Source organism: Salmo trutta, chromosome 29 (genome assembly GCF_901001165.1).
Source record: "Salmo trutta chromosome 29, fSalTru1.1, whole genome shotgun sequence".
Taxonomy (NCBI): Eukaryota; Metazoa; Chordata; class Actinopteri; order Salmoniformes; family Salmonidae; genus Salmo; species Salmo trutta.
In genome coordinates this window covers 23,400,443-23,424,874 of record NC_042985.1, presented here as the reverse complement: position 1 = coordinate 23,424,874, position 24,432 = coordinate 23,400,443, and the positions used below count along the sequence as shown (strand labels likewise).

Sequence of the window (24,432 nt, the reverse complement as noted above, 5' to 3'; positions counted from 1 at the left end):
AGAGCTATCCTCAACTATTGTTTACAAGACACCTGGTGAATTATTGCGACTGGTTGAGATCAAGAGTGTCACAACAGGAATGTTGTAAAATATCACCTGTCAGATACATGCAGACTGACTGCACTGCAGAGAAAAGCTACTGTAAGACCCTGAACAAAATGTTCTGTACAATAGTTTTTTTTTAGTCAAATATACATGTTCTCTAGTTTAAAATAATGCATATAGCATATGCATTATTTGGCATTTTAGAGTGGGAAAGATCCACATATTATTATGTTACATGTTTTGGGTCATACCAGAGCATCCTAATAGGCTAGCCTACAGCTAGACTGTAGGGCTCCACTCTGACCCAGTCAACTCTCCCGCTATTGGTTACCATCCTCTGGAGAAAAAATTCGGGTGCATTTATAACCAGCGAACAAGGCTCGTGGGATGATTTCCTTTTTCTAACATCATCTCGTTAAGCAGTGCTACAGAGAAAGGAGGGTTTAATCATTTCCCACAGCAGCGTTCCCCTTTAGTTATAAGGGGTATTATAAGGCATATCCAAGAAGATGAAAAGATGAGGAATTGGTAAAACAAATGACAATTTGATATTTCCTTTGTTGATCCAGTGCGAATATTGTTGTGACTGAGCTTCGGCCTGCCCCATCCGCTGGAGTTTTCAGATGAGACAATCTGATTGAAAGCATGCATGACAGTTACACAGGGGGATGCACGTGAGCACAGTCCCGTGCTATCGGAAATAAACAGAGAGAAGACGGGCTGGAAGCTGTCTTAGTGTTTTCATAACAATTTTCCTCCGTTTTTTATAAGCAGTCGTTGACGGTTAAGACATCGCAAAATATGTTTCATGAAATAGTCAAAGGTGGGGATTGAAGCGAGCATCGCTGCGTTTTAGAGAGGGACAGTGACGCTTAAATGGGGTATATTCCTGGCACGTTTTCAACGGCACATGTCCCTGCATTACATAAGAGAATAGTCGGGCCATACCAAAGGGCACAGGACTACAAAGTCCCCAATACCAAGGCTAATTATCATACAGCAGATTTACCTCCCACGGCGGACACCTAATGAAGGGCTTGTCCTTCAATCCTGTCAAATCTGTCAAACATAATGACATGAAACAAAACCAATGTGATGGTGGTGAAAAAAACAGAACCCAAACAATGTAAAAAAATGAGTGAGTGTACAGCTGGACACGGCGGTTGGATCATTAACACAATGTGTAGAGGCTATAGCCTATGGTAGCCCTATTCTTCATTATGGTAAAGCGGTGCCCGTTGCGAGATTGCGTGCTTTACACACACAGTGCGCCGGTGAGAACGCCAAGGGCGCATGCAGGTTAGATGAAGTGAATCCAGCCATCCTCCCACTCACGGGGTGGGGAAATCTTAAATCTGTGGCGTCGCACTTTGTAGTTGACCCCGTCATTATTGTCCCAATACTCATCTCCACCAACGCAGTATCTAATGGCAAACTGGAACGTGCCTCCGCTCTCCAGAAACGTCGTTGGGGTGATTATCTTAAAGGAGAATTTGTCTGTTACACCGTCACTTGATTCTGGGACATATGATGTCAGACTGTCCATGAAGGTTATCCAGTTGTTGATTGAGAACCTCAAATAGACACTTTTCTCGAAAGCCATGTTCAAAACCCGCACGACGCCGGACAGACTGAACTCGTCGGCTTCAGCAGACTCCAACAACACTTTCACTTCTTTCACTTTCTCAGTAAAGCCTGGTAGGGTCCCGGGGTTCTTGAATTGCAGCTCCATAAAACTTGACTGGGTGGTCGGTGCCCTGGGGAACTTGTCAAATGGGTTCAGATGGAGGGGAGCCCTGTCGAATCTGGCCAGTATGCGCTCCGGCACATCGGGTATGTCTGTGTCATTGAAGTGCTTCACAGAGGTGAGCTCCAGACCCAGAGAGTCGGCAAAACGGACCTTTTTCTGGCTGCAGGGACTCCGGCTGCGGGAGATCTCAAGCTTCGCTCTCTCTATGGGGGTCGGCAGAGACTTGCACCTCCGGCGCAGGTTCGGACTCTGCGGGGGTTTGAGGAAGGATTCCCGGCCTCTTGGTCTCTCATCCACCACATGGTGCATCTCGATGGGCTCGCTTGTTCCGTTCAGCTCCATCCCCTCTTCGTCTTCTAGTCTCGGGTCTGCAGTCAAGCTCCCGAACAACCCAGCTATGCAGCTGTAGTTCCTCGGGAGGCAGTTCTTGGGAGGCAGCATAACTACAACAGAACGCACAGCCTCGGTTTCCATAAAGCGGGAGAGTCGCTGGTCTGCAGTCGAAGTGGTCGTGATCAGAGGCACTGAGAAAGGAACACGCCGTCAGGTATCAGAGATAAACACACGGATAGGCGCCGTAGTACCACGTCAGACTGTGACACTGCGCATTTCTGAACCAATAAACCAAGCTTCTGCAAGTGCAGCTAGAACAACGCACCACAAATACCAGACATGCCTACCTAACGTCATTTTAGATTTCATTCACAGGCATACACATTCGTTCATCATGAAATAATATGAAATATGGGATTCCCTTATCTTTGTGCACGTTTCCAGCAGCATGCCCCAGTCAAGGTGTGTGTGTGGCTGGGCTTTTTATTTATTGAACCTTTATTTAACTAGGCAAGTCAGTTAAGAACACATTCTTATTTACAATGACGGCCTACCAGAAGGCAAAAGGCCTCCTGCGGGGACGGGGCCTGGGATTAAAAAAAGAAAAGAAATACAATATAAGACAACAGTATAGCAAGGCAGAAACACATGACAACACAACATAGTACAAACATTATTGGCCACAGTCAACAGCACAAAGTTCAAGAAGGTAGAGACAACAATACAGCACACAAAACAGCCACAGTGCACATAAAACTGCACAGAGCTAGGGGGACCCAGTGAGAGGCATGACATTACAGTCATAAGGTTTGTTCCTGGCTGGACCACGACGTGCCGAATAGCACGTCTCATTTCTTGCCTGACGACTCATCCTGAATTGAATTCCGCTTCACGGAGAAGAAACGTTAGTGGTCGTGGCGTTTGGCAGGAGCGATGTGGATGGGTAGCTAGGCAATCTCATTTCGGCCATGTGCGACAAAACACACAACTTCCTTTCTCAGTTTTTTTTAAATACCGAAACAGAGTTGGGTGGCCACTTTGTTATTGTTTCAACAAGGACTAGCTTTGAGAGTATATTCTAGATACCTGTAAATAATTTACATAATGTAAATGTGTAGGCCTATGTAAAGGACGTCTCGCCGCTTGCGAGTACCACCGCCACCGAGTTGCGACAGTCGATGCCACTCAAAAAGCTAACTATTCGCTGGCGCAAGTGGGGACAGTTCAGGCTGAAGAGTTTCACACATCGCCATGTGCTACACCTACTGTAGCCAAGATATGAAGCATTGGCCAATCTGAATCAGTGCTTGACTTGGGTAGGAGCTCCAGCATCTTAAATGTTCTACTGCTTGAGCTCCTGTTAATATTATAGAATGTTAGCTCAAACGTGTCGTGGAGCTCCTGTACCTAAATATAAACAGTACTGCTACCTAAATGAGTACCGGATCCTATTTCAATCTAAGTCAAGCACTGATCTGAATCAAATTCACATAGACCCATGCCCACTATTTTATAGCCTTACGTTATAGTATGCATATTATAATACTGTTATAATGGGCTATTTTAGATTATATTGTATATGACATCTTACTATAGATTACAGAAATGTTAGGGTGAGTCTTAATTATAGATATTGAATGAAATAGTCAGCAACATAGTGGACACCATGCTGTAAATCACGAATTGTAACAAGCAGCAAATCCAGGGCTCGAAATTGTTACATTTTCTTAGATAACATGGAAATTAGCAACAACCTGTAAACTGCTATTTGTTTTCTCACGCCCCCTCCCATTTCCCCTCTTGGTTTCCTATACGTCACTTCTCAGCGCCCTGTTGTAGCGGAGTTGTCATGGCAACGACGTTCTATCTCCATTCCAAACACTTCGTGGGCCAAGTACATCTTTGACTTGGTTTGGTGCGGTTTCCTGATAGCTGCAAAACTGTAATTCATTTTTAATGACTATTCTATGTCACTGCCCATTACGTTGAATGTAAAACCCCCAGGGAGCAAATGCTTGTATGGTATTGCTGAGGAAAATGTCGAACTCGACCCCCTTTAATGGTAAGTTGTCTCTTTTACAGCATTGCTTCTGGCTTCAGCTAAGGTTAGAACAAGCTTCCTACTTAAATTGCCAGTGTTTACCTAACGTTAACGTTAGTGGCTAGGCAGAAATGTGAGGTTCTCTTGCTAGCTAGCGAGAATGTTTATGAATCCATTTAATGGACAGGTTTTGTAAACAGGGTTAACAAGTTTGTTAACACTGAGTTAACATGTCATAAAGTTGACGTCAAAGGTTACAGATCTTCAGATATCTTACAAATAGTTTCGCAACGCTTACAATTAATTATAGGTTGCTTGCTGTTTGTGTACATTTATCTCCACTCTTACCAACGAGCCTCCAAGATGAGTGCCTAATTAGGGATGTTTTTTCACTCTCAACAGATTTCACCATGAAAGGCTCATCTTAGAATGGACAAATTCAAGGAATGGGATCAGGCGCCTGTAGAAGTGGCTGAAGACAGAAGTGTGGCAGTTGAGTACACAGGATGGAACCAGAGCTGCCAACTACCCAACAGAGGCCATGTCGATGCCCTTTTGGATATCAGCGATGATACCTCATCCAAAGAGCAGGAGCCATTTGAGTTTCTCTGTCTCTCCGGATGGGAGGAAGCTGTGAGTAATACACTGCGGTTACTCTTTTATTTTTGTCTAGATTGTGAATGATATTCAGCCAGTGTCACGTTATTGCGTAGGCACCAGATACACACTTCAATTTCATGTGAGTTAATACAAAGTGAAACAGTGTTAGTATGTTTATTCACTGTATAACTATATTCAATCTCAGAAATCATCTTAAAAGGTGAAACCTAATTTTCTCTAAATTGCGATACACTGATTAAAATGTAATTCAGTTTCCCTTAATGCTGTTGTGTTTGCTGTTGAGACAGATCCGGGGCTGGGGCAGAACTACTCCACTTGGCTGCCTGGTTCAGACCCAGAGGAGAGGAAAGAGGGTCAAGACTGGAGACACAGACCACCACTGCCACCTGTGTGTGGACCTCGTGAAGCTCTCGGACCCCCCTGACTCTGAATCCAGCTTAACCCACTCCCCTGAGTCCTTCTGGGATTCCACCCTGGACCCATGGGAGAAAACCTCCCTCACAACCCTGGGAGACTTCCTGAACAGACCCTACAGTCACACCTCTAGCATCTCTTCAGAGGAGTCCCCACCAGAGTCCTTCAGGGACCTTCAGAAAGCCACACAGCAACTGACACTCCGAGACAAGATGGTGGAGGAGAAGGCTGAGGTGTGTGAGATCAGTGACTCACTGCTGGGCTCGGCCCCCTCCCAGGGTCACCACTACTCAGCCTCAGAGTGTCCCATGACGCTGATCATCAACAGCTTCGCCGTCCTACCGCCCGTGAAGGCCTCCCAGCCCAGACACCCTAAGGTCACCAGCCAGCTCCGGAGGGGGGAGGCTGGACCGGGACGCAGCGCCTCAGACAGGGAGACCGCAGAGGCTGGGTCAGATGGTGTCACACCTGCCGGGGAGAGCGGAGGTGGTGTGGAGAGCCAGCAGAGCCGCCACCTGTTGTCTGCTTTCAGCATCCCTGTCCCCAAGAGATGTGACATGCCCCTCAGCACACTGTCAGATCCTTTACCCCGCGCCACCTACCCCCTGGACAGACACCTCAGACAGGATCCCCGGACCAGCAGTGCTCACAGACTCTACTTTGGACTGAAGACCAAGAGCCTGAAGCGTGCAGAGCCCCAGCTGCCCATTCTGATTGGAACCAGGGTGCCCATCCCAGCCTCTGCACAGAGACTACTCTGAACAGAGACTGTTACTTTGCACTCCATACTCTCTCCCAACCCAAAAGCTCAGCCTTTGTGGGTTTGTGATTAAAAAGAAACTTTGTGAAATTTCTTCATATTTTTTATATGACACTGATGACTGTATTAAAAAAAAAAGCTGTGACGAATTCAACTTGGTCGTATTAAACTACATGGAATTGACATGAGTTTACAGATTTGTTAGTTCTATGTGATTTATAGGCTATACCACCTCAGCCTCATCGTATAACCAGTTTATTAATGCGTTACATGCGTATCAAAAGGTAGAATTTGGTCCATCATCACTGTGATAATATGCCATCAATCTAGCATCAGCAATGCAAAGTAGTCCAGATTGCTAGAATACATTATGCTAATTTGTTACCACTGATTATTCAGAGTGAAATAATTTAACTGTTACATGAGCCTTCCTTAATTACAAACACTCCACGCACCTGGACATGAGTGAATTATTTTAAATGGAGTGATAAATGTATGTATGCATGTGCTTTTATTGTGGTGCTCACACTTGAGCTTTTAGTTACTCAGCAACTATGCTACCTACTCTACAATGCTGAGGTCTAGGTCGGTTTCTTGGATTCCTGAATGTTACACTGCAGACATGTCAGAACTCCTCATTAAGACAAAACATGATCTGAGCCATTGCCAAAGCATGCTAGTGCACTCTAATGGAATGAGCAGTCAGTGATTGCAGTGTTCCAACCCATGTGAAGATGTCATTGGTAGCCTATTGAATTACATGCTAGAAGTGAACCACACTGTGATTCTGAGGGGCTGTGACAGCATAGGTGTGTGGGCGGAGGGATAAGTATCATATTCCAAATGACTTACACAATTACAATATTGTATTCAAACAGACTGAGCATAATACATGTACATAGTAAACTAACTTGTACTGCCACACAACCCAGGTGAAAACTGTGACTGACATTTACCGAAAAAGAGCACGTTGAGTGTGTACAATATTGAGTATGGTGTTGTAAGTCAAAAGTAGTGTGTGCTTTAACCTATAACAAAATATCTGACTTGGCTTTATACAGCACTGCATTCCTGTCCTTTGATTTGAAGTGAACTGAAACTAAGCTAGTACAAACAACCAGCTACTACATCAACTCAAACAATCAACCCTTTTTGAAGAGTTTATTTTTAGAGTCTGCTGAATAGCATCAACAACAAAACAAATAGTGAGAGGTAACCTTTATTGACCCTCTACACATTCAGGCAACTGAAATACAACAGATAAGGCTGCAAACAGAAATGCAACTGAAATAAATTATACTGGCACCAAAGACTGCATGCACTCCCTACTGCAAAAGACCAAAGCGCTGAAGTTGACATCCCCATGTAGCATGATTAGGATCAATTCCATTGAAATTCCATTCAATTCAGGAAGTACATTGAAATTCCAGTTCTCTTCAAAATGAGGAAAATTCAGAATTTGGTTTACTTTCTCAATTGCCTGGAAGTCAAATGGAATTTACTTCAACCCTGCCATGTAGTCTAATGTACATGTTTTTTAAGCAAGGCAGTTTCTCCCCTCAGTGCTATTATAATCAAGTTCAAGAACGATAAATTAAATAGTGTTTTCAGTACAGCACAATGCATTGTTATGAAATGTGGTTGAGTACGAAAGTCTGTTATAAACTGGAATGAAACAGTCCTGTTTCGATTACTTTAAGATGCAGTGCAAAACTAAGCCATGTTGTGTAGTATGGGCACAGTGTCACGTAGGCTACATTCTGCCGTTTCTAGGTACAATTCTTTACATATTGATAGGTGTACCACAGTAGGGCGAATGCTGCCTTGGAAAAAAAATACTGCATTGCATTCTTAGAACATGGATGTGTAACACAAAACAGCTTTTTCCAAATATAACTCAGAAGGCATTCAAATATATCTTGCAACAAAATGTTTTTTAAAGTAGAGGTACAGAAAACACTCAACATGCAAATTAAGGACACTCAAGTATTCTTCCAATACACCCTCCACAAATAAATATAATGTAAATGTTAAATACATTTTGATCCTGAACTTCTTCCTACCTCGTAAAGCTGCTTAGAGCATCACTGACCAACGGAAACATAAAATACATCATGAAAAAAACTTGTTCTAAGGCACCAACAGAACAAAATCAAACATGGAGAAATACTCAAAACTTGCTCTTTTGTGAAGTTCACATTCAATAAAAATGTCTCAACAAATGTCTGTTTCTTGAAATTTGAATGGGATGCATGTGCAAATGAGGTAAAATATTGTAATGATACCAACAGCTAGCTTTGACTAATACGGTAGACTTTAGAGTATAGTTCAAGAAGAAGTTGACAGAAATGGTAATATTTCATCAGTTTATGTTCAGTAACGTTTAGTGGGGTTATACAGTACCTTCAGAAAGTATTCACACCCATTGCCCCCCAGAAATTGTTACAGCCTGAATTTAATCTTGATTAAATTAAGGTTTGTTTTGTCACTGGCCTTATCACAATACCCCATAATGTCAAAGTGGAATTATGTTTTAGGAAGTTGTACAAATGAATGTAAAATGAAAAGCTGAAATGTCTGGTGTCAGTAAGTATTTAACACATTTTGTTATGGCAAGCCTAAATAAATTCAGGAGTAAAAATGTGCATAACAAGTTGCATGGACTCACACTGTGTACAATAAGTGTTTAACAAGATGTATTTTTTTTATTTTTTTATTTTTTAAATGACTCATCTCTGTACCCTCCAAACACAATTATCTGTAAGGTCCCTCAGCCAAGCAGTGAATTTCAAACACAGATTCAACCACAAAGCCCGGGGAGGTTTTCCAATGCCTCGCAAAGGGCACCTATTGGTAGATGGGTAAAAATAAAGAAATCAGACATTGAATATCCATTTGTGCATGGTGAGGTTATTAATTACACTTTGGATAGTGTATTCCTAACTCAGTTGCAGGAGAGGAACGAAACTGCACAGGTACTTCACCATGAGGCCAATGGTGACTTTAAAACACTTAAGAGTTTAATGGCTGTGATAGGAGAAAACGGAGGATGGATCAACATTGTATTTACTCCACAATACAAAAAATGTTGCAAAGCAATTCACCTTTTGTCCCGAATACAAAGTATTATGTTTGGGGTACCACTCTTCATATTTTCAAGCATAGTGGTGGCTGCATCATGTTATGGGTATGCTTGTAATCATTAAGGACTGGGGAGTTTTTCAGGATAAAAAAAAACGTAATAGAGAAGCACAGGCAAAATCCTAGAGGAAAACCTGGTCCAGTCTGTTTTCCACCAGACACTGGGAGATTAATTCACTTTTCAGCAGGACAATAACCTACAACACAAGGCCAAATCCACATTGGAGTTGCTTACCAAGAAGACAGTGAATGTTCCCGAATGTCAGAGTTAGAGTTTTGACTTAAATCTACTTGAAAATCTATGGCAAGACCCCAAAAAAGTTGTCTAGCAATGATCAACAACCAATTCGTCAGTATGAATAATTCTGAAAATAATGAGCAAATGTTGCACAATCCAGGTGTGGAAAGCTCTTAAAGACTTACCCGAAAGACTCAGATGTAATTGAAAGGTGATTCTAACATGCATTTACTCAGAGGGTTGAATACTTATTTAATGAAGATATATTTGTTATATTTTCCATTAATTTTAAATTTTTTGTTCCATTTAATCCCACTTTGTAACAAAATGTGGAAAAAGTCAAGGGGTGTGAATACTTTAAGGCACTGTATATGGTGGTGTTGGACATACACAATCACAATGTAATCACAGTGACTAGAGAGTAGCTAGATCCTCATAGTGTTTCTCTACAGTGTTGTATCACTTCAGCACACTGCTGCTATACACTTACAGCCAGCTAATAAATAAGTCAAAGATGATGACAGGCTAGTCTGCTAACGCGGTGACCCAGCTTATAGGTGGGTGGCCCTGTAACAATAGGGCAATTCTACAAGACTGTACTTCACAATCACATGTCAACAATGGGAGTGCGGCAACTATTTTAGAATTTCACTAGTACGTTTGTGCCACATCAAATCTGCCAGAAGCCATTCAATAGCAGTATGATTAAGGAAAGGCTCAACAGGCATTACATACTCTCTTACAGCAAACAGTGTTCAAAACTTTGAAAACAGACTAAACTGGCTTTCAGATAAAATATATATTTAAGTAGTAAGACGTGCAAATAAACATGTAAACAAGGATGGGAAATCATATCCATGAACTGATAATAAAGTGCTTTTGAGCTAGCATGAGGGAGATGTCTGGACACGTTATCCTAGACATGCTACCCCCCTGTAGAATGTCCTAAGACTTCTTAAGGCGGCTCACTTCTACACCTAAACCTCCATTAGTAGAGGGACATAGACTGTAGAGGATGATGAGTAGGAGCCCAGGTCCTCCTGGACGGAAACCAGAAACCCATTGTGTGGGCTGAGGTGGTAGCCCTGTGTGTGTGTGTGGTGGGGGAGGGTATTCAGCTGTTGGGCTTCTCAGAGTGCTGAAAGAGCAAACAACTCCTCACACGTCTGCGTTTCCACCGAGCTGAAGTGGGACTCCATATTCCAGGCCATGTCAGCTGACAGGAAGTCGTCCATGACTGTCTGGGTCTCGTTGCTGGTCAGGAAGAGGTTTCCGAGGCCCTCAGAAGATGCGTTGGTCACCGTCTGAGTCTCTGTGCTGCTCAACAGCCTGGCCTGGTCACCCTGGGACACAGAGGGAAGGGTGTTGGAGTTTGGTGTCAGAGGTTGGCGGAGGTCGGTCTGCGTCTCAGTGTCAGAGGACTCTGTGCTCATGGAGAAGCTGGACTGGCGCAGAATGTTGCCCAGTGGCATGTGGCCTCCGGCTTTCAGCAGGAAGTTGAGGTCCGTCTGGGTCTGAGTGTCAAACATCTCCAGTTCCAGGTCGCTGGCCTGACTCCGGCCCGGCCCCTCACTGTTTCCCAGGCCCTCCAGGAGGAAGAAGTCTGTCTGGGTTTGGATGTCCAGGACCTCCAGGGGCGTGTCGGCCCCCAGACCGCTCAGCTCGCTCTCCTCCGTCTGGGTCTGTATGTGGGCAGCGTTCAGGAATTCCTCAAAGTCAAAGTCGATGCCCGTGTGCTGTTCCTGAACAGAGCCCAGACCTGACCCACAGCCTGTTGAAGAATCCATCTGCGTCTGGGGACCGGACAGAGAGTGACCTGACAAGATGTTCTCCAGGTCGTTGAACAGAGCCAAGGTGGTCTGGGTTTGGTTGTCCGCCACGCTGCCCGACTGGAGATCGTCTGTCTGTACGCCAAAACACATGCCTCCTGCTGACTTGTCGTCGTCATAGAGACCGTTACCGACACCGGAGAGGGGGTCGTCTACACCGTGGGTTCTGAAGCGTCCGTCTGTCAGTGCCGTCTGTGTTGAGACGCTGAGGGAGTAACTGTCGAAGAGGTCTGAGCACATGATGGCCTGGTCCATCTGAGCCCTCTCTTCTGACCCAGCCAGGGCGAGTCTGGTCTGGGTCTGCTTGGTAATGTAGGGGGACTGGGATGGGGAGGAATAGGGGCAAGGCAGCTGGCTGAGGGTATGGGTGTCTGTCTGAGCCCCGATGGTGGTGGTGGCTTTGGCCTTAGAAGGGAACGTCTGGGTCTCTACACTGACCGGCAGCAGGACCTGAGCACTCACACTAATATCTGTCTGAGAACACGATGAGACCGACGACTCACCAACGGGGCACACCTCCGTCCCCACCCCAACCGCCATAGGCATCCTGGACAAGTATGAGATGTCTGTCTGGATGTTGGTGGAGGTATTGCTCCCCCTGGTTCCTCCTAGGTCATCGCCAGAGCCCAATGACTCCAGACTTACCTGCACCCCCAAGCTGACAGGCCCCAGACAGGAGCGGGAGGCAGGCGTGCTGCCCCTGAAGCCCAGGGTCTTAGGGTCCAGGTGGGGCACCATGGCCCCCATGGACTGGGGCATGAGGTGGAGGGTGCTGAAGGAGCCCTGGCTGTCCATGGCCAGCACCACAGACCTCAGAACCCCGCTCTCTGTGGAGGGGAGGAGGACAGGGAGATGGGCCAGCTGCATCACAGGGAAATTCACCAGAGCCACTTCGGGCTTGGGTAGGAGGAGTTTCTGGAGGTGTTTAGGGGGGATGTTGTGGCAGACCCTGTCTGAAGGGAGGGAGTCCTCTGAAAGTTCTCTGTCCGTTTTTATAATCTGACACATGAATTCACTGGGCTTGACTTTTTCTGCTCCGTTTATCTTTCTCTCCATCTTCCGCCTTTTCACTGGTGGATACCTGCAAACACAGGGCAGAGGAGATAATACGTCAAGCAGACAAAACAGCAGTAGGTAGTTATAAAGCTTTGACAAATACCAATAAAAGCAAGGTGCAGTGCAGCACTCTCATTTAATCGTTGTGCAGTCATATTCAGTCTGTTCTCAAGCCACGTTGTGCATGCAGGCGTTTGTCCCAACATGATCTGTTATTGAATAATCACATGGTTTACTGGATAAACTATATGACACTTGAAGACTTTGAGCCTCTCTGCCACCATGTGTCCACACCATCTTTAAATCCCCTCCAACAGCATGTCCAACCAAATACAAGACTTATTTAATAGAAACCCATTTGAATGTCATGTGTAGACTAATGCCTTTAGGAGCACCCACTGCCGATTCAATGGCACCACATGGAAGTGACTGCAATATGCAAGGAGGAAGGATAGCCTACCAAGTGAATGTTGGCTCCTTGCACAATGCAAGTCTCAATCTGTCCATCTGGTTTGTCAAAATCCTTTGTTTCACTGTCTATTTGTCCACTTGTCTGTACCTCCATCCTTGATTCAGTATCTAGACAAGCATTTTTGAGTTAACTACACAAACAGGCAGTAGATTAGAGGAAGAGTAGGGAAGCACGATTATTTAATATCCTATATTCCTTCTAGGTGGATATTACTGTAAATTCTATTTTAGGGAGATTCATTTAGCATAAAATCCTCATTCTCCCCTGAGTCAAGTGCATGCAGCTGTGTGTGTCAGACTGGCATGTGAACATTTTGTGGGCCACTTCCAGTTGATACAATGCTAATCTGCTAGTGAGAGCATGAGCTCAAGACAGACAGGTAGGCAGTAGAGAGATCATTGAAAGACGACGTGAACCAACCTCCATGCGTAGCTAATGTGAATTATGGAGGATGTTTTTTGCTGGACAATGTCTCCGGAAATGCTTATATTTTATGCCTTTATTTTATGCCTATTGACGGCCAAAACCAGTCAATAACCGGCTAATGGAAACACTGCCCTCCAGTATGATATCCAGTATACACCGAGTGAACAAAACCTTACTAATATTGATTTGCATAACCCCCCCCCCGTTGAGCATGAAAAACCCAGCAATGTTGCAGTTCTTGACACAAACCGGTGCGCCTGGCATCTACTACCATACCCCGTTCAAAAGCACTTCAATATTTTGTCTTGCCCAGTCACCCTCTGAATGGCACACATACACTTCTCAATTGTCTCAAGGCTTAAAAATATTTATTTAACCTGTCTCCTCCCCTTCATCTACATTGATTGAAGTGGATTTAACAAGTGACATCAATAAGGGATCATAGACTGACCAGGTGAAAGCTATGTCATGGAAAGAGCACGTTTCTAATGTTTTGTACTCTGTGTCTACCTGTGTTCTGTGGGGACCTCGTGGCCGGTCCTGTAGATATGTGACAGTAGCGCCGCTCTGCTGGCGTAGGGGCAGCCACACGTGCAGCGGTAGGTCCTCCCACAGTCCTCTATGTGGCGCCTCAGGTCCCACTCTGTGCTGTAGCCGTTGTTGCACTTGGAACACTTGTGCTTCTTCTCTGCATGCATCTTCATAAAGTGCTGGATAGAGCAGAATATACAGTTGAAGTCAGAAGTTTACATACACCTTAGCCAAATACATTTAAACTCAGTTTTTCACAATTCCTGACATTTAATCCAAGTAAAAATTCCCTGTCTTAGGTCAGTTAGGATAACCACTTTATTTTAAGAATGTGAAATGTCAGAATAATAGCAGAGAATGATTTATTTCAGCTTTCATTTCTTTCATCACATTCCCAGTGGGTCAGAAGTTTACATACACAACTAGTATTTGTAGCATTGCCTTTAAAATTGTTTAACTTGGGTCAAACATTTCAGGTAGCCTTCCACAAGCTTCCCACAATAAGTTGGGTGAATTTTGGCCCATTCCTCCTGACAGAGCTAGTGTAACCGAGTTAGGTTTGAAGGCCTCCTTGTTTGCACACGCATTTTTCAGTTCTGCCCTCAAATTTTCTATGGGATTAAGGTCAGGGCTTTGTGATGGCCACTCCAATACCTTGACTTTGTTGATCTTAAGCCATTTTGCCACAACTCTGGAAGTATGTTTGGGGTCATTGTCCATTTGGAAGACTCATTTGTGACCAAGCTTTAACTTCTTGATTGACGTCTTGAGATGTTGCTTCAATATATCCACATATTTTCCTGCCTCATGATGCCATCTATTTTGTGAAGTGCACCAGTCCCTGCTGCAACAAAGCACCCCCACAACATGATGCTGCCACCCCCGTGCTTACCGATTGGGATGGTGTTCTTCGGCTTGCAAGCCTCCCCCTTTTTCCTCCAAACATAACGATGGTCATTACGGCAAAACAGTTATTTTTTTGTTTCATCAGACCAGAGGTAATTTCTCCAAAAAGTACGATCTTTGTCTCCATGTGCAGTTGCAAACCGTAGTCTGACATTTTTATGGCGGTTTTGGAGCAGTGGCTTCTTCCTTGCTGAGCGGCCTTTCAGATTATGTCAATATAGGACTCGTTTTCCTGTGGATATTGATACTTTTGCACCAATTTCCTCCAGCGTCTTCACAAGTTCCTTTGCTGTTGTTCTGGGATTGATTTGCACTTTTTCGCACCAAAGTACGTTCATCTCTAGGAGACAGAGCGCGTCTCCTTCCTGAGCAGTATGACGGCTGCGTAGTCCCATGGTGTTTATACTTGCGTACTATTGTTTGTACAGATGAAGGTGGTACCTTCAGGCGTTTGGAAATTGCTCCCAAGGATGAACCAGACTTGTGGAGGTCTACAATTTTTTTTATCTGCGGTCTTGACTATTTTCTTTTGATTTTCCCATGATGTCAAGCAAAGAGGCACTGAGTTTGAAGGTAGGCCTTAAAATACATCAACAGGTACACCTCCAATTGACTCAAATGATGACAATTAGCCTATCAGAAGCTTCTAAAGCCATGACATCATTTTCAGGAATTTTCCAAGCTGTTTAAAGGCACAGTCAACTTAGTGTATGTAAACTTCTGGCCCACTGGAATTGTGATAGTGAATTATATGTGAAATAATCTGTCTTTAAAACAACTGTTGGAAAAATTACTTGTGTCATGCAGAAAGTAGATGTCCTAACCGACTTGCCAAAACTATAGTTTGTTAACAAGAAATGTGTGGAGTGGTTGAACAACTAGTTTTAAATGACTCCAACCTAAGTGGATGTAAACTTCCGACTTCAACTGTACATAGGGCTATGAGAGGTTACTCGTTACATGAAATGGAAAAAAGCAATAAAGGAATGTATTATTCCCTTCTTGTTCACTAATTCCAATTTCCTAGTTATACTTCAAAAGTCTCTCTATTGAGACATAATTATTAGACACACTTTCCTATCATTTACAATTCCCATCCACCGTCAGGATCTCAGGGGAGATCCAAAGCAGGACTGGAAAGTGATTAGGGGAAAACCCAGGAGGAAATGTCTGTCTCAGTCTTTCCATTCATTAGACAATCCGCATGAGTCTGACTCAGCCTGGCTGAAACCACCTGTCTTAGACTGACTGTAGGGATGTGGTACCTGTTTAACCAGGGAAAACTGGGAGAAGGGTCTGTTGGGGCCTCGTGGACAGCCCTCTATGGGACAACAGTAGAGCTTCTGGGAACCCTTCATGTCCTTCCTGATGGTGGGGTTAACAAGACCGTCCTATGGAGAGAGAGAGAGGATGAATGATTAGTTTATGATATTATAGGCATAAGATTTAGTGTTATCTATCAGCACTGAAATAATGTAGGCTAACCAACAACATGTAGAAAGGTAGGCCATCAGCACAACTCTCAAGACTGCTGAGCTAAAGGCTAAGCCTAGGTATCAGTTATACTTCAGTTAGTGATTTTAGCCTCTCAGACTACCATTACAATGAAAACATCCAGCAGATGCCAATTATCCTTTGTAGAAAACCATACGAATGGCAAATACACAGACGAAGGTGGTCCAGATGGAGGGTCCACATCTATGACTATAAAAATAGGTTCAGATTAAAGTTATTAGTTTAACAGCACATCAAGTTTGTGCTTTCCAGTGTGCTACATCACTCCACACTCCTGACAGTCTCCAGACAGCCGTGACGAAGCAGCTGTCAGCAGCACATTGCATTAACTCAATGAACAGCAGCATGATGCTTATGTAAGAGTACAGCTCACAGGCCACAGCTCATAGATGGACCTCAGCACTGACCCGTACAGCCTAACCATCATTATTAACATTGCAGTATTTCACTGGTCAAGGTCACCTAGCAGGCCACATCAACTGTGGCATTGGCTTTTATTTAACCTTCATTTAACTAGGCAAGTTAACTAAGAACAAATTCTTATTGACAATGATGGCCTACACCGGCCAAACCCGGACGACGCTGGGCCAATTGTGCGCCGCCCTATGGGACTCCCAATCACAGCCGGATGTGATGCAGCCTGGATTCGAACCAGGGACTGCAGTGATGCCTCTTGCACTGAGATGCAGTGTGTTAGACCGCTACGCCACTCGGGAGCCCAAAATTGGTACAGTACTAGTAAGAGAGACGTTTTGATGGAAGTTAGGCTAATATACATAAACATCCTGCATAGTGCTAAAATGATCTGTCTTCACAGTAAACAGACACATTGTATCTTATATTATTGTAAAGGTTACATCAGAGGCATACAGTTCTGCATAGGCTACTTGCAGCAGCAGATGGACTCACTGGTGTCTTGCAGCAGCAGATGAGCAGGTTAACATTCAGACTGTCTGTTCTAGGCCAGAGCACAGTCCCTGAACTGCTCTCCATGACACTTATGTCCCTTCCTAGCAGAGAGACCAGGCACAGTGCATTGCCAGACGGTGATACAGGCAGGCAGGGCAGAGATCGCATTGTTTCTGTCTGCTACAAGACAGCTTGGGTAGGGTCTGCTGAGCAGCATCACAGCTAGGAAATACAAACTGAAAATCTGTCAGTAGGCTACTTCAAGAAGTCAGGTCATCAAAAGTGTTTAACATGCAAAGTGTGACAGGAAATGTGACTATTCTACACTATAGCCTGCTTAGTACAGTAGGCTATTATTTGAGTACTCGTAATGTTCAGAAGTGTGTGAAATTAAATTGATTGTCGTGTTACACACACATCCAGCAGTTGGCCAGCAAATGTGATATGGCAGTTCAGCCGAGCTAAGGCACAGTGAGTGTCCAGCGACAACCGTGTTATAACTCAAATCATAGCGACGACCGTGTTATAACCCAAATCACATTCTTTCTGCGTCAATAAATAAAACAGAACACGCCTGGCCAGTACGTAACAGCAGAGGAACAGTAAGCAGCCTGTGCTTTCCTGGCCTGATGACTCCCGTTGAGTAGCGTGAGCCCGTAACTACCTTTAGTGTCTATTTATGAAGGCATCTTCTGGCCGGTGTTCTGTTATGAGCCCCGACGCTAATTCTGAATGTTAACACGCATTGCTTGCGATACGGTTTTGGAAACGTAATTTGTAACACATCTATAATATCAGCGAGATATATATTTTTTAAACGAAAGGTACTACTACACACCTTTAAATGGTTAGTGTTCCCACGCGGCCATAGCTCCATGTTACAGCGGTTTTATAAGGAAGACAGAGGCGACCACCTGTGCTAACTAGCAAATCTGCTACAGTAAATGTATTTTATTGAAAGATTATTTCTCCTTGAAATGAAAGATAAGTTCCATATGTTTTGAAAACAGTATCGCAAGCGATAATTGACGTTTCTAAACGTTAAAACAGAGCGTCGGGATTGTAGTCACATGGTCACAGCGGTAAACGGTGGTCACAGCGGTAAACGGTGGTCACAGCGGTAAACGGTGGTCACAGCGGTAAACGGTGGTCACAGCGGTAAACGGTGGTCACAGCGGAGAACCTGTGTGATAAGGAAGAATGCCTTGGGTTCTCAAATGCAAGGGTAGCGTTGCCTCTACTGTCAGCCCTTTCACACAGTCATAGACATCTAAGACTATGCTCACTTGACAAAATTTTGTTCAGATTGTTTCCTTCATGAACTGCTGCACCATGCATTTTCTCCTCCATCTCTCATTCTCCTGCATTAGGCCCAGTTGAATTTGTCCAATATTGAGAACAGTTAGCACTTATGTGGGGAAATGAGGAGCATGAAGTGCTTTTCAGACCTAATTCAAACATTCACCTTTTCTTTTTTTCAACAAGCTCAGTCTGTAGAAAGCCAAAAGACTGCTAGATCCCAGCAGAGAACCGCATTCATTTGGGGGAAACTGGAATCACTAGGACTCCCACGGGACAGCAAGACTAGGCGAGGACATTGCATACATTTCAGTTAAAGAGGACCATTGTCTCCAAGACTTTCCCTTACTATAACTAGTATTCATATTTAGCCTAAAGACAGTGTGCCAGTTGGTTGTATGACCAGACTGATTTCATGGCACATCTCAGGCTTAGCCCATCTTCTTCAGCCATTTAAACATTCATTCACTGAGGGTTATTTAATTGCTTGAATTTCCAGAAACTTCTTGAGAACCAAATGACTCTCAATAATATGACAGTTAGGCTATGTGGGCATGGAGACAAGTATGTTTACATGCACACTAATAATTCGATATTAAACCGAGTATTGCATTAGTTATGTAAACGCCTTACTCGGCTTATCTTAATCGGCGTAAGGTCATAATCGAAGTAAACATAAACCGATTAAAACACCTGGTTTTCGGAGCAACCTTCGAATTGTGCCATGTAAACATAAACCGATTAAAACACCTGGTTTTCGGAGCAACCTTCGAATTGTGCCATGTAAACAGTTAAACCGGCGTTCCAGCGGTGTATTTGATCTGCGCACGTGCCAGCACCCGTAGCGCAAGCCTCCTCATGCGTGAGTTCGGAAAAACTGAAAGTATGCATCTTTTCACTTACAAACAGTATATGTCCTAACGCAGAATCAGATCGTCTTCTCAAATAACATAGTCAATGTGGTAGAACGTTTATTTTGATTGGCGATGTTCTGCTTTTATCAAAAGTCCCATCAGTAGCCTAATTTCAGATGTGTCCATATAAACAGGATTAGTGAAATCGTTCTTGCAAAGCATGTAAACGTTTTAAACTTATTATATTAATCTGAATATCCACAATATTCGTATTATTGTGCGCATCTAACCGTGTGGATTTGAACAGATAATATATTTTTATGGCTGACATGTAAAGGCAGTACAAGAAAGCTAGTTAACATTAGCGCGGATAATCAGTCTCATACAGCTATGATCCTAGCCTAGGATGATTGAAACATTGCTTAAAGCACTAACACAATAGTAAGAAAGTAACGTTATCAGCAATATACAGTTGTAGCTAGCCAACTTCAAAGAACTGGCCTCAAACAGTGCACAATGACTTGCCGTTTTCCCAATAAGCATGCTTCTAACGAGCTCGCGTAACTAGTTAGTGATACAAGCACCATGAATTTAAACATATAAAGACGACGTGTTGGAATATGCCAGTAGCCCCTTTGGTTAACTTGCAAATAGGCTAACAAGCTATCTATCTACCTTCACTCTGTGGGACTTCACGAGATGCATGTTCAGGGCTGGCGTGTTCGGTAGAATCTTGCCACATCCTTCCACCGTACATAGGATATTGGTCCGCACTTCTTTGGTGAGCTCCATGATAGACGGTTTGATAATCTCCCGCGTCGGTGCGGGGGGCTCTTCGATGCATTTTTGACTGCCCATGGAAACGTTATCGTTTCGGTATGCTTTACCGGACGCAGAGGCAGCCATGTTTCTGTTGACAAGTCACCAAACCAACTGCTCCTCAAGCAGCAGAAACGCTGGAAAATACGAGGACGCGTCCACTTCCGGGAGACCTTTCTTAGCAACAGACAGCCACTCCCACACAAGCGTCCTGGCAACATCAGAGTGGCAATATTGTAGCTACTTCTATGACATACTGCATGTGCAAAAATGTAAAAGAAGCCAACCATTACATTTACATTTTAGTCATTTAGCAGACGTTCTTATCCAGAGCGACTTACAGTTGTGAATGCATACATTTCATTTCATTTCATGCATTTTTTTTGTACTGGCCCCCGTGGGAATCGAACCCACAACCCTGGCGTTGCACACACCATGCTGGCGTTGCACACACCATGCTGGCGTTGCACACACCATGCTGGCGTTGCACACACCATGCTGGCGTTGCACACACCATGCTGGCGTTGCACACACCATGCTCTACCAACTGAGCCACAGGAAAGACTTTACCCTTTGCTGTACACTACTCAAGTAACACAAAGTAAAAAAAACCATCCAACAACATTTATTAGAGTACAGATTGTAGTATATTAATTGAGAAACAATAAAAGATGATTCTTATTCATAACACTTTGGCGAAGGACAGAGTGAATGGGTAAACAAGGTGTTCTAAAAAATATATGTTAAACCCCATCAAATGTTAACATATTCAATACAAAATATACACTACTTGTTCTGGTAGTTCTTATAGTTACATTTGATTTAAACGCCTTTGTCTGTGATAACAAAATAGTTTCTCCCTTTCTGTGTGATGGATGAGAGAAGAGGGGTGACTGGGGTTGACGCCATACCTGTAAAACACAAGCAATTACTGAGGGGATACATTTTTACACACCCTGTTCACGGGGTGGGCTGAGTTTGCACAGGGTTAAAAGTGATTGCATTTTTACATTTTTTTTAATCTGGGTGATTTCTCTGGCATGAGCCGGGTGCCCTGATGTAACACATGGAGTAATGAGTTAGTGATTTGTCAATAGCAAACACTTGTGCAGGTGAACATGAAATCCTATCTACTGTCCAAAAGAAAGCTAGTTTGAAAATGTGAACATACATTTATTTTTATGGAAAATACATTCTGAATGATCCATCATGCTGCCATGTTGACAATATGACCAGGTTGAGCATATTACTGTTCAATTTGAGCAGAGTACTCCGCCCTCACCGGTTTTAGCCGGTCATGTGACTGGCCATTGCCTGATTCACCCCGGGTCAGTCTAATCAAATCCACTCACTTATTAGCAGACCCTCTGAAAAGCATCAAACATCTCAGCACATCCATCTGGAGAATGAGATGGATACAATGAAGTCGGTCATGGTTCCTCTGCCCCCTTGTGGCCATGGACAGAATTTAATAAATAAGTGGAGCCATATATGAGCAGTTAACTAACTATAACCACATCAAATAAAACGTTATAATGCTGAGCATCACCTGGAAGACTTGACTTCTAAACCTGAGGGTATGGAACAAAGTGCAGAGAGAGAGAGAGAGCTATTGTTCATAATTTGTTGTCTCTGCAGCTCTAATGGGGCACCCGAGTGGTGCAACGTTAACGCACTGCGTCTTAGTGCTAGAGGCGTTGTTCGATTCCAGGCTGTATCACAACTGACTGTGATTGGGAGTCCCATAGGGCGGCGCACAATTGGCCCAGCGTCGTTAGGGTTTGGCTGGTGTAGGCCGTCATTGTAAATAAAAAAATTGTTCTTAAATGACTTGCCAAGTTAAATAATGGTTAAAAAACCTAGAAGATGTGGCTCTTCCCATTGACAGAGATTAAAGGAGATATTAAACAAAGCCCAGCCCCAGACATATAGATAGTGTACCTGAGGACACACAGTGCCTGAGTGACTCCAGGAGGTTGGTGCTGGCAAACTCCACCACTCCTCTGAAGGGCTCTCCTCTGCCTGTCAACGTTTTGTTAGAGTTATCTCGGAACTTGGTTTCCAGCTGAGAATAGAGCAGAATACATTGTCACACACAGCATAGCAGGCACATGAGGAGAAAGCTTTTTGTTAACAACCTATAGTTCAACTTCTTGCACCTTGTAGACAGCTTTTTGCAGTTGAGGTAGTGTCCCATCACCGAAGGCCTCACAGGCCATTTGAAGACGGTTCTCTGTATTCTCAGCCTGTTCTTTCTCTATATTGGGGTCTAAAATGAGAAAATAGAATGTCAGTGAAACATAAACTAAGTCAATATTCTATTGATATCTAATTAGTTGTGGTTGTCACCATGATTATGTTCATGTATACATTACACTTGTATTTTATAAGCAGACAACAAAACATACTTCTAGGGACAGGATTCTTTTCCTGAAGAGGTTTTGGATGTTTGGTGGGGAACACCTATGAAAGAAGGAAAAGGTGCAGAACACAGAATCTCTATAGTTAGTTCTATAGGCTTTCTTTGTTAGCAGTAAGCATGGTGGTCATGATAAGATGGTCATGATAAAGGCTTTTATATGGCCCGTGTCCCCTCATAGGGGACATGGCCAAGGCCTACTTGTTGGTACTGCCTCATCAGTAGGTCTCTGATGGCGATGAGGTTCCGTCCACTGAGGTGAGCATCCTTCATAGAGCCATATCTGGTGGCCAGAACCAAGGCCTGTATGACAGAACTCAGTCTGTTAAACAGGCGATAGAGACCATAGAAACAGAATTCAAAGCACTGCAATATGACATTATGAATCCCCCCAGGGGCAATTTAGAAAGCATCCTTGCCTGGTTTAAAAGAGGCTTATGCTTTGAAGTCACGCCGGTCACAAAGACATAAGGGGTCTGAAGATGGTGGACAACGTATGTGGGTTTAAGGTGGTTAGGCTTTGTGAAGTTGTCCCCCCAGGCAACACGTATCCATATGGCCTCATCTGTGTGTTTTTTTATTTTAATAGACACCTTGGAAGGAAAGACAAACACAGGCATTGACAGAGATGGCACACGCAAACACAGCAATTGAGGGACATTACAAGCCAATGTCCATTTTAATGAATGTTCGTTCTGTCTTTTCTACCAAGCATATAAAAGCTGGAAGTCATACATACATGGCTGATGAGCTCTGTGAGGTTGGCCTTGAACTGTTCCTTGAACTGTGTCAGCTCAATGGATGGTGCATCCTCTGTGAAGAAAAATATACTTGAAATGAACAGTAATGCTGATTAGGCTACCTCTAATACATTGGAACTCTAATATTGATTAGGGTCCATTTTCAAATGGAACTTTGTGAGTGTTAGTGAAAGCACCAGATACTAAATGTAGAACAAGGTATTAGAGACTTTTATTTACCCTCTGCATCAAGGAGCTGGAAGCCATGCCACATTCCCTGGTTCGGATTCTCAATGATATCTGGAAAGCATTGGTGAAATGTATTATCTACTACTGACAACTAAGTAGACCATTAGCTACTGAGGGGGAAATTAGTTAATTCACACTGTCAGTTAACACTTACAGATCATTTCGAGTTCTGTGATGTGTTTCACTGTCAAGCCCTTCTCCTGGGAAAGATACAAGTAGAGTGTATCAGAAAGGTTCAAAGTATTTAAAAAAATTGTGATTACACTTAGCCCACGATGAACTGTTAAGGTGAGCTAGATTAAATGAACAAGTTAGCTAAAGAGAATATCACATCACTAGAAAGCTAGTTAGATAGGTAACGTTAACTATATAGTCAAGCAGCTACAGCTACCTCACAGAGAGCCAGTAGACGTTCCGTCAACACCCATTTTGGTTGTGTGAAGTCAAGAGAATGCAGGTCCTCTCTTGATAGATGAGCCCACTTGCCAAGCACTGTCTGGAGCATTTGATAAGGGATTCGTCGTATCAGACGTTGTAATATACGCTTTGTAGAGTCATCCATGCTTAAATGGTATGTTTTAACCAATTAAACTCTTAAAACGCATTAGATAGCAAGCTAACCGCAGACACGCAAATACAAAACAAACCGCCGAACGAGAGTCAACCAATCAGAATCATTTGGTGGGTCGCACTTCCTGTTTCGTAATTTCCCCTTCAAATAACCTTTACCACATATTCACATGCTTTAGAGATGCTTTAGATATTTGTAGAGGTTATATGGGGTTAAATGGGGTTTAATATTGTCCTAAATTATACCAAAAACGTGTAAAAACAAAATAAATAGAAAACTGAGATCTGGTATTTTGTTTCGTAAAAATGTATTCGTCTTTCCACTGCCATATGCGATGGCGCCGTCTGCTGGAGAGGCATAGATGCACAGTGCTTAGGGTGCATTACATTTGATGATATAGCTATAATGCATACATACTACAATCGTACATAAATATGTAATAAAATGTGATTTGTGTTCCAGTCGTGCAATGACTGGAGTTATTTGCTGTGAGG

The 24,432-nt window shown here is 43.6% G+C and overlaps 4 protein-coding genes across 11 annotated transcripts; 1 reads left to right on the top strand and 3 right to left on the bottom strand.

Annotated features, from left to right (window-relative positions):
- Nucleotides 1-1,345: 1,345 nt before the first annotated feature.
- On the bottom strand, nt 1,346-2,485 carry LOC115167605 (protein phosphatase 1 regulatory subunit 3E-like). The gene is made up of 2 exons (XM_029722195.1): nt 2,476-2,485; nt 1,346-2,319 (listed from the first exon to the last, which is right to left on the bottom strand). Exons 1-2 carry the CDS (start codon nt 2,483-2,485, stop codon nt 1,346-1,348), a joined length of 984 nt encoding a protein of 327 aa, XP_029578055.1.
- Nucleotides 2,259-8,186, top strand: c29h16orf46 (chromosome 29 C16orf46 homolog). Of its 5 annotated transcripts, XM_029721294.1 has the most exons (4): nt 2,259-2,342; nt 4,211-4,233; nt 4,572-4,802; nt 5,078-8,186. In XM_029721294.1, the coding sequence occupies exons 3-4, from the start codon at nt 4,599-4,601 to the stop codon at nt 5,963-5,965; spliced, it is 1,092 nt and encodes a 363-aa protein (XP_029577154.1). In that variant the 5' UTR covers nt 2,259-2,342; nt 4,211-4,233; nt 4,572-4,598; the 3' UTR covers nt 5,966-8,186. The 5 variants fall into 5 exon arrangements, with proteins under 5 accessions (XP_029577154.1, XP_029577152.1, XP_029577155.1 ...); XM_029721292.1 differs by having other exon boundaries at nt 3,955-4,802; XM_029721295.1 differs by lacking the exon at nt 4,211-4,233 and having other exon boundaries at nt 2,276-2,342.
- A 1,179-nt stretch (nt 8,187-9,365) lies between these two features.
- LOC115167151 (ATM interactor-like) lies at nt 9,366-20,285 on the bottom strand. 2 transcript variants are annotated; one of them, XM_029721288.1, is made up of 4 exons: nt 19,816-20,285; nt 15,829-15,954; nt 13,637-13,836; nt 9,366-12,253 (listed from the first exon to the last, which is right to left on the bottom strand). In XM_029721288.1, the coding sequence occupies exons 1-4, from the start codon at nt 20,044-20,046 to the stop codon at nt 10,474-10,476; spliced, it is 2,337 nt and encodes a 778-aa protein (XP_029577148.1). In that variant the 5' UTR covers nt 20,047-20,285; the 3' UTR covers nt 9,366-10,473. The 2 variants fall into 2 exon arrangements, with proteins under 2 accessions (XP_029577148.1, XP_029577149.1); XM_029721289.1 differs by lacking the exon at nt 19,816-20,285 and adding an exon at nt 16,988-17,245.
- Nucleotides 20,286-20,564: 279 nt separating this feature from the next.
- LOC115167150 (centromere protein N) lies at nt 20,565-24,036 on the bottom strand. 3 transcript variants are annotated; one of them, XM_029721286.1, is made up of 11 exons: nt 23,759-24,036; nt 23,522-23,567; nt 23,359-23,418; nt 23,118-23,191; nt 22,798-22,971; nt 22,580-22,681; nt 22,368-22,422; nt 22,119-22,228; nt 21,901-22,024; nt 21,312-21,407; nt 20,565-20,870 (listed from the first exon to the last, which is right to left on the bottom strand). In XM_029721286.1, the coding sequence occupies exons 1-10, from the start codon at nt 23,927-23,929 to the stop codon at nt 21,346-21,348; spliced, it is 978 nt and encodes a 325-aa protein (XP_029577146.1). In that variant the 5' UTR covers nt 23,930-24,036; the 3' UTR covers nt 20,565-20,870; nt 21,312-21,345. The 3 variants fall into 3 exon arrangements, with proteins under 3 accessions (XP_029577146.1, XP_029577147.1, XP_029577145.1); XM_029721287.1 differs by having other exon boundaries at nt 21,312-21,358; XM_029721285.1 differs by lacking the exon at nt 21,312-21,407.
- Between the last annotated feature and the right edge of the window lie 396 nt (nt 24,037-24,432).